Source organism: Haemaphysalis longicornis, unplaced genomic scaffold (genome assembly GCF_048455015.1).
Source record: "Haemaphysalis longicornis isolate Haplotype H1 unplaced genomic scaffold, Haemaphysalis longicornis Haplotype H1 scaffold_3, whole genome shotgun sequence".
NCBI classification, from domain to species: Eukaryota; Metazoa; Arthropoda; class Arachnida; order Ixodida; family Ixodidae; genus Haemaphysalis; species Haemaphysalis longicornis.
In genome coordinates, this window is record NW_027526335.1 from 187426530 (window position 1) to 187441320 (window position 14791).

The 14791-nt window shown below is 47.8% G+C and overlaps 1 protein-coding gene across 1 annotated transcript in view; it reads left to right on the forward strand.

Moving 5' to 3' along the window:
* Positions 1-2110: 2110 nt before the first annotated feature.
* Positions 2111-14791, forward strand: part of LOC144173618 (uncharacterized) — a 67129-nt gene continuing 54448 nt past the window's right edge. Inside the window, exon 1 of the mRNA XM_077701963.1 lies at positions 2111-2306. Coding sequence (XP_077558089.1) covers positions 2275-2306 — 32 coding nt within the window. The 5' untranslated portion in view covers positions 2111-2274. The remainder of the gene's footprint in view (positions 2307-14791) is intronic.

Here is a 14791-nt window from a genome sequence, read left to right on the forward strand (position 1 = left end):
TTTTTCTTTATTTGAATTATGATATCATCTACTCTAGTTTCCTTTCTGATCCAGGTTGCTCGTCTTTTGTCTCTGAGTGTTACTCCTAGCAATAATCGTTCCATGGCCCGTTGGGCCCACCTGAGTTTGCTTTCTACTTGTTTAGTAGGGCTACAGGTTTAGCTCCGTATTTCATCACCGGCATTATGCACTGGTTGTATATTTTTCTTTGAAGTGATACGTGTAGCTTACTTTTTATTATTTGGAAGTCCTTTACGAGTGCTGCCTTACCATACCTATTCAGCGCCGTATTTCTCTCGTGTGATTGGAGTAACCCCTAACCGTCTATGCGAGCTAAATACAAGGTTTTACTATTTCTAGATTTTCGTTTTCTAAGCTGAACCGGACGCTCTTGGCATGCTCATTCCTGATTACTTTAGATTTATTCATATGTATTTTTTGCCCCATGGTGATGCTATACAAGGACTTCTTGAGCTTCTCCAACAATCTTTGGCACAGCCCAAGCCAATAATTTCTCCCATTTTTTTTCAAAAGCCGAACCCCCTGGTTGGGTCGGCCAGGCCCGCGTCCAATGTGGCCCATCCACATCGCGCCTCGATGAGCGCTGTCACTATTTCGCCTTTCCTTGTTTTTATGTGCCTGCTTCATTCACCGGTAGCTTTTTTTCACCTGTTTTTCAACTGTTAAGACGCCCGACCGGATGAAGTACTTGCGTATTCACCCTTGTTTCACCTGTGGCTTCATCGATTGCAGCTGCGGTGACTGTGGTTTATTTACATTTAACCTTTTGGCTATACTGTTACCACAAATGGCCGCAGTGAGCTGATTTATCTTGCTGAACTATCGAAACAGCCCTGGGATAACCGCAGTGTAGCTTTTAGGGGCCACCCTGTCACGCAAGTTAGCTAGGTTTCTTTTACTGGCCTTCACACCTATCTGGACCTGGTCACCTGGACGCCAAAAAAACAGAACTTTCTATCTTCTCTTTCCTTTTGACATCGCTAGAATTGAAAACGAAAGCATTGAAACCAAAACAGTCCAGAACAAAAGCTAAATATGAATACATGAAATCAAAATTGTCTCTTGTGCGCCTTGCTCAAACAAATACGCTGGAAATCAGAAGCACCGAAATGCAATTTGGCAGGGAGCAAAACGAAAGTTCGTGAGAAACCACCAAGCAGAGTTCAACCGCCGTGAAATGTGGAATTGCTAAAATAGAGCAGTTACTCGTTATTTACGCAAACTCTTACCGCATGTGTGGATTATAAATTACGAAAACTAAAATGATACTAAACACTGCGGGATGACTCAATATTTCTGTGGATTTGGTTCACTGCTTCGCAGAAATAGTTAAGTGTATTTCCTCTTTAGTTCTTGCTGCTTGTAGTTTAGCCTTCTCCATTTTTTATTTCCTTCCATTCTTATGGAGCCACTCGGTAGACAGCGCTTTCTGTGTTGTCCCCACTCGTGGTGCTGCGAATGTCAAAATTACTCCATCAAAGCTTCGCCGTAGTATGATGTGGCCCCACTGTGAAGATACTTGACGCAGGGCTGCATGGTAGCACACGGACATGAAAAGAGAAGAGGTTTGGACGCATAGACTTCGCTCGGTGAATGACGGGAGATAACGTGACCAGCTGCATTACGATTACGGGGACAAAGAGAAGGGTATAATTCGGCCAGAAACACCCTGCTTTGTGCGTTTTGGAGGGTAAAGGCGGTCTCCCTGTTAACGGCAATATGCGAAGCGAGGTTAATCGATTCTCAGCCGGAATGTTAGCAAAACAATCCAAAATAGAAGACTGGGGTGAAGACGACGAAATCGGACGTGAGATCGCTGTGCGGCGTACCCTATGTCATTCAATAAGGGAAGAGTTTTCTCTGCAGTAGGGAGGAGCCAATCAAATTTGTTGTCGGGGCCATTGCCTAAAATGCGGCCGCACACATTCCTGCACGTACACTGAAAATGTCAGGACAGTCTGGGTTTCACGAATTCTTGGTCACGCGGAAAAACACATGGTCAAAAATCTATCGCAATATTGACTGGGGGCGGGCGCCCATTTGCTTGTATGCACGATAACTTTCCTTCCCTCTCCGCTGCTCGCAGAAATCTACCAGCTCGTGTGCACCATTGGCACACCGGCCGTACAAGGGCTCACGTACCCACCGGATGGGCTTTGTCACTATTTATATTACGCACACCTGAACGAGACGGCCAATACAATCAAAGACCCCAGTTTCCTCCTCTTCAAGCAACAAGCCCCTTCTTTCCGAATGACCCGCTTTGGCATTTCCTTTGACATGCGGTGAGTGAGGCCAATATGTTCGATCTCTTAAGCAGTGCGAGAAAAAAATGCTTTTATTTTAGGACGTAAAGCCATATAAAGTGTACGCTTTGCCGAGTGATTAGTCTACGAATTACGTGGGCAAGGTTTGTACTTCAATTTGAATTGTCTGACGAGTGGTGAAAAGAATTGATAAGTCCTAATACATATTGGAGCCGGTTATTCCCCCCGTGAAAGCTGTACGTCACCGAATTAACCCAACCGATCCTCGTCACTGGGAAGTCACTGGCGCATTGCAACAGCCATCGCTAGACACGCTTATTCTTTACGATAGATAAATCAATTCAACGGAATGCCTAGTTCGTAAATGCAAGGTCGGGGTTGCGGCCGGTTCCAAACAGCTACATTAGGTTTAAGGGGGCCTGACTGGTATTACGTATAGGATTGTGGTAGACATTAGTAGCCAAGTCAGAAGGGTCTATTGACATGTTGGAGTGCTTGGAAAAAATCACACTAATAAATATTGTGCACATGCGCGCACAAGAGAAGCTGAACATGGAATTAAAATACGTGTAAAAGGAATAGTGCTACGAAAAGCAAATTGTCTAAGAACGCTCCACCAGCTAGCTCACAGAGTGTAACAATATTATTAATATTATTTCATACGTTGGACGAAATACAGGTAGTGTGTATGACAGCGAAGGCAGTATTCAGTCATTTTGTAGAAGGGAAATACGCCTGTGAAGCGGGCATCTAGTGCGTGTGTCTTTGGGTAACAGAGGAATTGAGCAGGAATACAGCTTGCAGCTGTGTTTATAAAGGTAAAAATATAAACCAAAGAAATTTCGGTGTTCATGTAAAAGTTTACCACTTTATACCAGGAAACGCCTGTCTTGTCGAAGCGCGAAGAAGACATTACAATATTATGCAGAGCTTTCTTTTATAAAATGGAGCTTTATTGCTCATTTTTATATGTAGTGAGTACAAGAACAGTGAAGGGTACTGATAGGCAAAGCAAAGAAGAAACCTATTTTTAGTCGACTATTCAGATAAGGGGAAAATACACAAAGTGGCGTATGCCTCTGCGAACGAGATAGCCGGGCTTTAGTCCCGGACCAGCAAGAATTTTCTTCAGCTGTGAAGTTTCCAAGGGAGATGTACAGTTTTCTATCGTAGCCGTAGTGCTGCATTTACGTGGACATCCTGTTTCTTCAGGCGACCTAACTTTCCTCCCTTGTTTTGGATTGCAAGATAAATAACATTTGTCTATGTTGGAAAAGCAGGTGCTAAAGACCTCACTGGTGCATTACATGACATGTCTGCGCAACATATTCACAAGTACGATGGGAAACTTTGGTTTAAAAATATATAGGGGAGAAGACTATTCTCAACAGCTATTTAAACGGATCTACTTGCTTCTTCGCCGGAATTGAATTGTTTTTGTTCTCATCATAATTCTTGCTAAGAATTCCAATTATGCTACTGAGATATGTATGCAAGGCGGTTTTTCGCGCTGGTAGCCACTATGCAAGTAAAAAAAAAGGAGGCTGGTGGCATGCGAAGGAGGTTGGGTGTTTTCAATCTTTTGATGCTTAATGGTGTCTCTAACATAACTATAGAATGTTCTGAAGCGTTGCTACACAGCTCCATCGCCATCGAAAGCCACTGGCCTGCGGCTTCGAACCATCTTTACAAACTGAGGCCGGTCTCCTTTGACTGGCATGATCACCATCAATGGATCGCGCTTCACGAGCGCACGCATTGCTTTTTCTTCCCTCTTTCCGCGCGACGTTTCATTAAATGCAGGCTTTGACGGTCGCTTCTCTCCTACTTTGACGATCGAGTCTCGTCCTTGAGGGTCGACGGATCCCACAATATCCATTAAAAAAGAATAGTCTTCAAGCACCCCCTCCTGCAATACGAAAGCAGACTTGTTAATTTCAACACATTGCTTCGTGTTGCACACATATAAATAAAAAAAGCCTTGCCACTTGGACGGACAACATTCGCATAGAACATTTTGGCAAGTATGTCCTGAATCATGTGAGAAAGGGCTTTACTGCAGTTGATCAATACAGACAACCTAGCACATCCTGCTCAATCTTCTAAATACTTTTTTATTTTACTCGTGCTGTGTGCGTGGACTTTCGAAGACAAAATCCTTGTTCTCGTTTTGTTTGTTCGTAATGTTTGTCCCAAAAGTTTCTATGGGCCGTTTTAAAAAGAAGAAATTGGCTGACAGATTGACCTACCAACTGACGAGTGAACAACGCCCAGCAGAACTTCCTCAAGTTACGCTTCTGTATTATCAGGCGAAAATGTCTATGATAGCGTGAGCATTCAGTAAGACTGAGTTTTCGGAAAAAGAATGCCAATGCCATGACATATAGGACTGGTGTATGCTATAATATGCTGCACGGTGAATTCTTTAGAAAGTTTGACAGTTAATCTCTAACCAACCGCTGTGGTATGAATCAGCATTTTGTTATCAATGACGTGTTTCTAAAATTTTCCAAAGGATGTATGAGGAACTCCTATCTGTCGAATTAGTTTTCGATGGTAAATGCTGCTAAAACATATCCGCACACACGAGTTTTAGGAAATTGGGCTAAGAAGCCGAGAAATAGTCATAGTTTTATTTGAAACTTCCCGAAAAATGTCTACGACGTTGTTACAGCTAATCAGTTTCATTGATTCCCTTGAAAACCGCTTTTCAGCATTGTTTTTTTGATACTTGGAAAACGCCATCAAATAAAACACCTTTCAACATTCCCGGTTATTCGTCCGAATATTGCCATCGTTCCGGGGATTCTTACGGTGGTTCTGGTCTGTACATGCATGAAAACATTGCTTACAAACACCGACTTGACTTATCGCTCAACGTGCCGAAATATGAATTCGTTTGGGTATAAGTCGATACTTTCCCATACTGTGGCAGCCATTGTAAAACTGTCTGCGGCAGAATTTATCAATACCCCTCTTCCGAACTATGAGCTTTCTTTGGTGCATATTCCCTCGTTCTTCATAAACTATCTCTCCAAAACAAAAACGTTACAATTTTGGCGACATTAAAATTACCAATCTTTATACGTCCAATTCGATTTGTTCAGAGCACCAGTTCTTTATTAGCTACGGTTGTCAATCGCTACTTTCCGTTCCCACAAGATGTAGTAAAACGGGATTTGAGTCGTCACTTCATCACATCTTCTTACAAGCTTCACTTTCCGTACTGTTGGTGTAATTGAGACTTTGGTTACAGACCATTTCCCGGTATTTTTGTGCTTCTGTGCTTGACCCATAAACATCAACAAACCGGTCTTGAGGTCTTTCCTTGACCGCGAAAAACACTTCGACTTAAATTTCGAATCATGACTGGTCCCCTATTATCAAGTGTTCCGACCCTGAACTTGCCTTAAACCGGTTTTTCACTGTCATTAATTGCCCACTACCGTAAATCACTCCAATCAAAAATACCCTAGAGTCCGTGCGCACAAAGGCTTACAATTTCTCTCGTGTTCCCTGGGTCCGAAGAATAACCTATTAGAAGGATAACGTTTTGACAAAAACTTAAAAACCGTCTGAATAATTTTGCTAACATCCTCTGCTTGTAGTCAAAAGAGCTGAAGGTTACAATTACAAAAAATAGCCTTCAGCAGTGTGGCAATGCCGTAATGAAAAAATGAAAAATACCCAATTAATTTTTAAATAAGGTCCAACAACCCGCCCGAGTAATTACTCTACGTAAAGATGTATCCGTAATCACCGACGCCACACAAATTCCAAATGCTTTTTGTGAATATTTTTTCCGTAATGTTCATATCGCCACGGCTAGACATTACGCGCCGATTTGTAATCGATATTTGCCATTTTTTTCTTTAACCCCAACTGTCCACTGCAAGTTGAGTACATTCTTAACACACTTAGCGGAACATGCCCTGGCTCAGAGATTATTCATGGCAATCATGTTGGCATCGTTAGTAAACTTACATAGCACGTACTGAGCGAAATTTTAAACTGTGTATTCAGGGCCGGAATTTTTCCACAGCCTCGAAATGGGGCGAAGTTTCTTGCTGTATTGAAAAAGGTGATCCTACAAACCCGGACACCTATAGGCCAATTTCATTTTTTTTTTCGTCTACATTCTTCAGAAACAAATAGAGGTGAGGTCTTGTGGGATTTCAAAAAGTTTAATATTCCCACTTCCAACCGATCCGGATTCTGAAATCGAAACCCGAATGACACTTTCAATGCTACTTTAAATGGATGGAGTAACCCTCAAAGTAATCCTTGATGACGGCAATCTTTCATCGATGAAGGTAACACCTAGGGAGTGTACTTAATAGATTTCTCTAAAACGTTGGACACCATTGATCACAGCATCTTGCTTAAAAAAATGGAATATTATGGCATAACGCGTCCAGGTTTAACTATTATAAACAGTTTTATTTAAAACGGGTCTCAAATTGTTTCCATCCACAGTCACAATTCCGCAAGGGTAATAACAACCAGGGGTGTTCCACAAGGCTCTATCCTAGGACCCATTTTATTTTTAACATATATTAATGATCTTCCTTTGCGCCTCTTCTATTACACCTTTAAACATTAGGCCCACGACACCACTATTTTATCACACCATCATGATATCGATTCTCTTATCAATAATTTCCAATCGGACCTCTTCTCTCTAGAGCAGTGATGTCATGCAAATAAATTTCCAGCAACGTCTTGAAAAACTGTTTCGTACCCTTCTATGCCACTCACAGCAAATTGCCGGCCACCTCATCCTTGGGCATCAATTCTCAACCGATTGCGTTACATGAAAAAAAAAACTCCTTTCCTGGGTATCATTAGAGACATGCAACTAAAATTCCATTTTCATGTCGTCTCTACCTGCAAAAAAATGCATATGTAGTGCGGGCACTTTTAAGGGCAAGGCATTTCTTTAACGGGCGAACTCTCACTTTTCTGCATTTACGTTATTCCACAGTGACTTGTACTTTTGCACTTCATCGTGGGGAAGTACATGCAATGTTCATATTAGCCCGTTAAATAGATTCAAAAACAAGTCCTGCGCATCGTTACTTTATCGCCACACCTATCACCGCCGTTACCTCTATTTTTTTTTCAATTGAATATTCTTCCCATTCTAAATTTTATCCAAATAGCCTTGCCACGGTGTTATTCCGTGCAATAAAGAATGACCTTGTATTCGACACGTTCCCTTCTAATTTAGTGTCCAACCGTAATAATACAGATTTTGAGTCTCAAAATAACCTGTTATTAACCAAAGTCCAATCAAGTTATGGAAATCAAACAATCGTATTTTCCGTAATAAGCTTTTGGAACACTTTAAGCATTGACTTGAGAAACTATAAACTCCTTTTCTTCTTTAAAAATAATTTACGCATGTATTTTTTGGAATAAAAGGAACTACGCTGTGCCATTATGACTGGTTTTGGCTGGGAAAACACTTGTGTCTTCTTGTTTTTTTTTTTGCTTGCGTGTACACAAGTATAATAATATTTCTAATGAAAATGTATTCTTATTAAATTTTCTCCATTCCTCTCTTTTTGTTGAATGGTTTGCTCTCAGTTGGTCTGCGTAGTATATACATATTTCAGCCATATTCTATGCACACTGTGCTGTTGTTTGCTTTTGTGGTGTTTCTGTATCGCCACTAAATTTTTTTACCGTTACGTGCTAATGGATTGCTAACTTCCAACTATCTTTCTGCATGATCGCTATTTATGGTGTAGAAGCATATTAGGTCCCACTCGCGGTTGGTTACTTTGGGACCTCGTCTTGTACACTTACATTGTTTAAAGAAATACTATTGTATTTTTAAAATAAACTTTGAAATTTTAAAGAGCTATAATTGATTCCCAGCTAAACTACACATTCAAGAGACTTGAAATTTTGGGAGCACAGTCCGATTAAGTTGTTAATGGTGAATTTAACTCAAATATTCATTGTAATGCCGGTTTACTGTGTTGATAGCGTATAGTAGAAAAACAGCTCTGAGGAGTGGAAAATGGATCACTGGTCCAGCAAGCGGAATATATCGCACCCTCCCCGAGCTTCACGCCGACGGCTATGCCGCTGTAGTGGCTCGCCCTGTTGCTTGGCCTCATCTGCACAATCACAGGGGACACTCTCCGTAGGTCGGTTTACGCCACTTCTGTCGGGATCACCGATTCCAATCATAAGGCCAATGCTGATCGCTGTTGTGGCCGTGTAGTTTACCCGTTGTTCAATAGTGCTCGCATGGTTGCTTCGCGCGACTTGCTCGCCTTTCGCACTACAACTACCCCCTCCCTCCCCGCGAAGGGAGCCGACCTGGCGACCAAGGGCCCATGTAAGGGATCCAGGTGCCAGCGACGCGGAATGTGTCGAACGCGGAGGGAGCGGCAGGCCCGGGAAGTGGGAATTAATGAATGGCTTTATGGCAGCCAGCTCGTTAAGAGCAAGCGGTCTCTGGGTCATGCCGTTCGCGGAACGGCACATTGTCTGGGGTCGCAGCTGCGCTGTCGCGCTGTTTTGGCCGAAGTGCGTGGTGTAGCCTTGGGAAAACATTGGTAGCCTGGCGACTCAAATGGCACCCCGGGGGCATGGCGGCCGCTGGCTCGGGGCTCACCGCGGTTTCCATTAGCAGGTTGTAAAACTATTTAGTCCGTCGAGCGGCTGGAGACGGGGAGCGTGGAGATGTCAACTGTGGTTAGACAGTGGCCGATTTACGGCGATAGCTTTCCTTTTGTTGGCCAGTGCGCGCTCGGAGCGGAGGCGGGCGAGGGAGCGCGCGTTGCGGCCCGGGATGGGCGCGGCAGAGGCGACGCCTGAGCCGGCCGCCGCGTCCTTTTGTCCCTACGTTCTGTTTCTGGCCCACGGTCCAATTAACGGGGCATCGCCTGTCAACGGTGGAGAATCTTGGGGATGCGCCGGGTCGTTAAGACGGATGTTTATGGGTTTCAGCTGGCTTGAGTAGCTGTCCGGTCTCGGACGAGATGCGTGGGAACAGGCGATGCAGACCAGCGTTCGTGGAAGCGTGTCCCTGGCGCTTGCACGTGTTTTCGCGGGTGTTTGAGTGTTTATCCTGTTTGTTTGGTTTGCTTTTGATCTTTTCCTTTTTTTCTGGAGAGAGAGAGAGTGACCAGTGTTTGAGGGTTACGGGGGGCGTTGCCCACCGCAATTTAGGCCCGGATTTGGTGATACATCCAATCAGGTGCCCAGGAGATACCGATTGGGCACCTGATTGGATGTATCACCAAATCCGGGCCTAAATTGCGGTGGGCAACGCCCCCCGTAACCCTCAAACACTGGTCACTCTCTCTCTCTCTCCAGAAAAAAAGGAAAAGATCAAAAGCAAACCAAACAAACAGGATAAACACTCAAACACCCGCGGAAACACGTGCAAGCGCCAGGGACACGCTTCCACGAACGCTGGTCTGCATCGCCTGTTCCCACGCATCTCGTCCGAGACCGGACAGCTACTCAAGCCAGCTGAAACCCATAAACATCCGTCTTAACGACCCGGCGCATCCCCAAGATTCTCCACCGTTGACAGGCGATGCCCCGTTAATTGGACCGTGGGCCAGAAACAGAACGTAGGGACAAAAGGACGCGGCGGCCGGCTCAGGCGTCGCCTCTGCCGCGCCCATCCCGGGCCGCAACGCGCGCTCCCTCGCCCGCCTCCGCTCCGAGCGCGCACTGGCCAACAAAAGGAAAGCTATCGCCGTAAATCGGCCACTGTCTAACCACAGTTGACATCTCCACGCTCCCCGTCTCCAGCCGCTCGACGGACTAAATAGTTTTACAACCTGCTAATGGAAACCGCGGTGAGCCCCGAGCCAGCGGCCGCCATGCCCCCGGGGTGCCATTTGAGTCGCCAGGCTACCAATGTTTTCCCAAGGCTACACCACGCACTTCGGCTAAAATAGCGCGACAGCGCAGCTGCGACCCCAGACAATGTGCCCTTCCGCGAACGGCATGACCCAGAGACCGCTTGCTCTTAACGAGCTGGCTGCCATAAAGCCATTCATTAATTCCCACTTCCCGGGCCTGCCGCTCCCTCCGCGTTCGACACATTCCGCGTCGCTGGCACCTGGATCCCTTACAGCCCATCACTAGGGATGGATCGCAGAACGGCTTGACGATATGTACATGTTCCGGTTCGCGGCCGCGGCAGCGCAGGTCCGACGATGGGGTGAGCGGCTCCACAACGTAATTGGGGAGAGTAATGATTGTTGTGGTTCGTTTCCCCGAAGTCCTGGCAGTGATCAGGAACCCAACCGCACGGGCTCCGGTTGATTTGACAGGAGGCTGGCAGGGCGATGATGTTGAAGTTCTTGGAGATGGCGGTCGGATTGACGAACTCAAGGCGTTTGTAGTTGAAGGAAAACGAAGAGTTTATATACAGCTATTTACAGTAGGATAACTGGGTACATAAGTAATAAAATGAAAGACTTCAAACTTCAGCTAGACGCTAGCTCCAAGTACGCACAAATCACTTGAGCTTCTCACCATCGTCTAACTCTCCTATCCTCGGTGCGTACACAAACCGCTCGAGAAACGACGGCCGAGACTCTGTCTCGCCGCAAGATCCGTCTAGCTCCCCGGTATGGCGCTGTAGCCTAAACATCTGACGCGATTTAAACCTCTATCAAGGGGGCTCACAAATCCCAACCTAGCTTTTGCGGCCCCACCGGGGAGTGCCCAGCTCAGCGCTCAGACAAGAGCGATTTGTAACGGCCAAGTTCGGCCTTATAACACCTCGAGCTTACGCTCTCTCGGGAACCCCCCTGTAGCCTTCGTACACGCGGAAGGGAGTGCCCAAATTCACGTAGACAGCTGTCACTCAATGCGCTACGGAATATTCAATGAGGCGCCACCATCTTTGGGTCAACGGGCCCGCTCGCGGACGAGCAAGCGCGCGCGACCCCGCGGGGATGAGGGCGAAAGGCGGCGACAGTGCACTATGCCGAAGGAGCGCGTTGACAATGGAGGCTCGCACGACGCACGCCCCGACGTCGGAAATTACACCTCCCCGGCGCTTCTCGGAACCCGGCAGCGGCATCTGCGTTTTCAATGGGGGTCATCCCCGTGGTAATAGGTCGGCCAGACAATCCGTCTCCCGTGCGCGCCGTGACAAATTGCGACGGCTGCCGCGTAGAGTCCGCAGTGTTGAGCCACCAGGCAGAGTGGCGGGTTCTCACGCGCAGCCTGCGCGCCTGGCCACTGGCCTCATAAGTGGACCTTACAACTCCCCTCTTTAGTTGGTTTACTGGACCTCTTGGTTCAGCCAATCCGAAAAGAATTCAAAAGGGCCACTCGTTTCATCTCTCATTCAGCAATAACAGCGGAACAAAAAAAAAACACGTGGAAGGGGCTAGGTATAACCACAAATGAGCCCCCTTCCGTTTCTGCAGCTGATCCGAACCCTTTCTCACCAAAACTACAAACACAACCTATTCACTAGCCGTTCAACAGGGACGGAATACTCTAGCAAACCGTAAACACACAAAAAAAATAGCGCGTAAACGACACGTAAACGCCGGGCGCGTAAACGCCACGAACAACGAGACAACTCAACCTATAGCACTGATGCGCGCTATAACTGCAAACACGCACACACATTCCGGCACTCGACAACAAGAACAAAAGGAATAAGGACTGGCAAACACAACACGGGCAATTTCGCAGTCAACGAAAATAAAACTTCAAGAAAGTTTGCATTGTCACTATGCGCACGCGCGCAAATGTCCTCCTTGACGGCGTAGACTGATAACGTTCCTTCAAGAAAGTTCGGCTGCTCTTTCGCTCACTTGCGGTGCACACAAAGTTCGGTTCGGTGCGCGGATCGATCAGTTCGGTGCACGGATCGAGCACCCAAGGCATCTCGTCACGCACAACCACGGCACACACACACACACACACCACCAACGAAAAATACGGGTGAACGAGAACGTTCACGTCCGTCGTGGGGTTGTTAAGGCTGGGAGGCAATTCAATAATAGACTTCCCAAGCAACATTCTGAAAACAGGGTTGTGCATTCGAGTATTTCCAACCCCTCTGCAGATGATCCGGACCGTATAGCGTCGCAATGTCAACGCAAGTCTCGACAATTTAGCCCCATGAGGCGAACACAACTTCGGGGTAGACGGAGTGGTATCGCAAAATGCGACTTCGCTTCCTGTCCCACAGGCCAAGTGGCCATGCCTCTCCAATGCCCCAACGTAAGGAAATGCTGCGTGCTGGCAGCGTGGGGAAAGGGCTGATGCTGGAGCGGTATGGCGGCCCGCGAACGCGATGACCTTCTCGGGATCATTCTTTTCCTTACGCACAGAATGCCCCACATCAACAACCTCACAAACATCTGTTATTACCAAACACCGCTCGTGCGCGCTATTGGCATTCTGAGCGGCGGCCTGACCAAGACAGTTTTTCATGCCATCCCAGTACGCACTCATCCTGCCAGAACTCAGAACTCGGGCCTGTGACACACGTCCAGGTCACCTAACTTAGTGCGTCAACCCTTCCAGCGTGCCTCCCGACTAAATCTCGGTAATAGCCGCAACCGATACCAAAGCTACGAAGCTCTCAGACACCAGTTTCGCGAGATCGCCGATTGCGTCTCGTTCCTCTTTTTCAACTGTAGCTGCATCCTCACACGATCTTTCCCTCTCCTTCCAAACCTCCTCAGAAGCTCTCATTCTTGATTTCGCCGTCTCCACGCATGCGATTTGGTTTTCTTCCTCAGCCCAGCCTCCTCGGTTATACTCTCACCATCAAGCGACATCTCCGTATCATTCCTACCCTCGTCAAATGCTCTCAGCTCCTTGGCCTCCGCCTTCTCGCGTTCTCCCACACTTTCTCTTCTCTTTTCTGCATGTTCAACTCAGTCTAGTTTCTCAGCTCCCTTATCCGCCCTTAACTACTGCTTTTCCTCAGCCTGATTGTCAACTCCGTCTCTTTTTCGCTCCATCTCGTCACATGCTTTCTCGTCTTCTCGCTCCCTTCTCTTCTGGGCGAGCGGCTGAACGCCCGACATGGAGTTCACCTTCTCGTGCAACTTTCGAGAGGAATTCGGAGCGCGGTGGGCCCCGAGACTTTCCTGTGCGACGCGAATCTCCTCCGGCCCACCGACTGGAGTTTGGGTACTGCCCGTGCTAGCAAGTTTAGCATGCATTAGCTCAGTGTCTGGTGCAAAGGTAACTGGAGGCCCCACACTCGCGACCACGGGGCTACCCCTTGACTCTGCTCTTACACCGGACGCGCTCGCTAGAACACTCCGCATGCTCGCCTCCCTTTCCATGCAGCTGTTCTCGGCGGAGCCGCTCGCCACCTGTGCGCAGCCATGGACGCTTATCTCGTTCTCGCGCGGCTACAAGTTGAAAAACAGGCTGCCCCCATTAAACTTTTCTGTCAGTGCATAACTGGGCCTGCTCGAAGGGTTGTGCTTTATGCGCTGCAGCTCGATCCAGAAATTTAGCCAGCGAGGCTGCTCGTCATGTTCGAGCATCGCTTCATTATACCGCTCTACGGTATCACTGGACGCGCTTACCTCGTCGCTCCTTATCCCAATGTCCGTCTCCACGCGTTCGACATCGGCGGAAATGCTAGCCTTGTGTAGGGAGTCACGACTGCTTACCTTGTCATCGCAATGTTCAACTACCAAACACTGGCCGGAACCATTCAACTTCGCTGTCGCTATACAACTTGCTGGGTCTGTGCCCCATTGCTTCTGCTCGCTAATGTCCGAGCGTAAGGGCGTCTGCCTTCTCCGCTCCAGCTCACACTCATACCTTCGCAAGCGCTCTTCCGATTCGGGCCGAAGTTTTTGTATACGCTCCTTTCATTCTCGCGCCTCTCTTCTCTCCGTCTCCTCCGCTTCGCGCGCTTCTTTTCTCTCTCGCTCCGCCGCCTCTCGCGCTCTTTCCTCCTGGCGCTCCGCCGCTACGCGCGCTTCTTTTCTCCCTCGCTCATCCGCCCCGAGCTTCGCTTTTTGAAACTCTAACTCCATTCGTTTAAGAATTGTTGTTTCAGACTCCGCTTGCACCACCCCTCCTGCCACCGTTCCTCCTTGAGGTGGCGCCTGATGTGTCTGACCATTTCCGTCTCCTTCCGCCATGTTCGCCTGCATGCTCCGCGTGACTACCATGCAACCCCAAACTCAGCCTACACCGCCATGGCGAAGCGCAAGATATCCCACTCACCCGCACCTCCGGTGGTCGGCAGCCGCGTCGTTGGTCGGCTGCCGCGTCTGCCGCTCCACTCCGCGCGGAGCTCGGCTGCTGCCGATGAGGGCGGGCTTGCGTCCCCTTGCGGCCCCTGGCTGTGGCCTGGTGATTTCTTCTGCCAAATCCTGTCGGCTGCGCCAGTAACGATTGTTGTGGTTCGTTTCCCCGAAGTCCGGTAGCAATCAGGAACCCAACCGCCCGGACTCCGGTTGATTTAGCAGGAGGTTGCCAGGGCGATGCTGTTGATGTTCTTGGAGATGGCGGTCGAATTG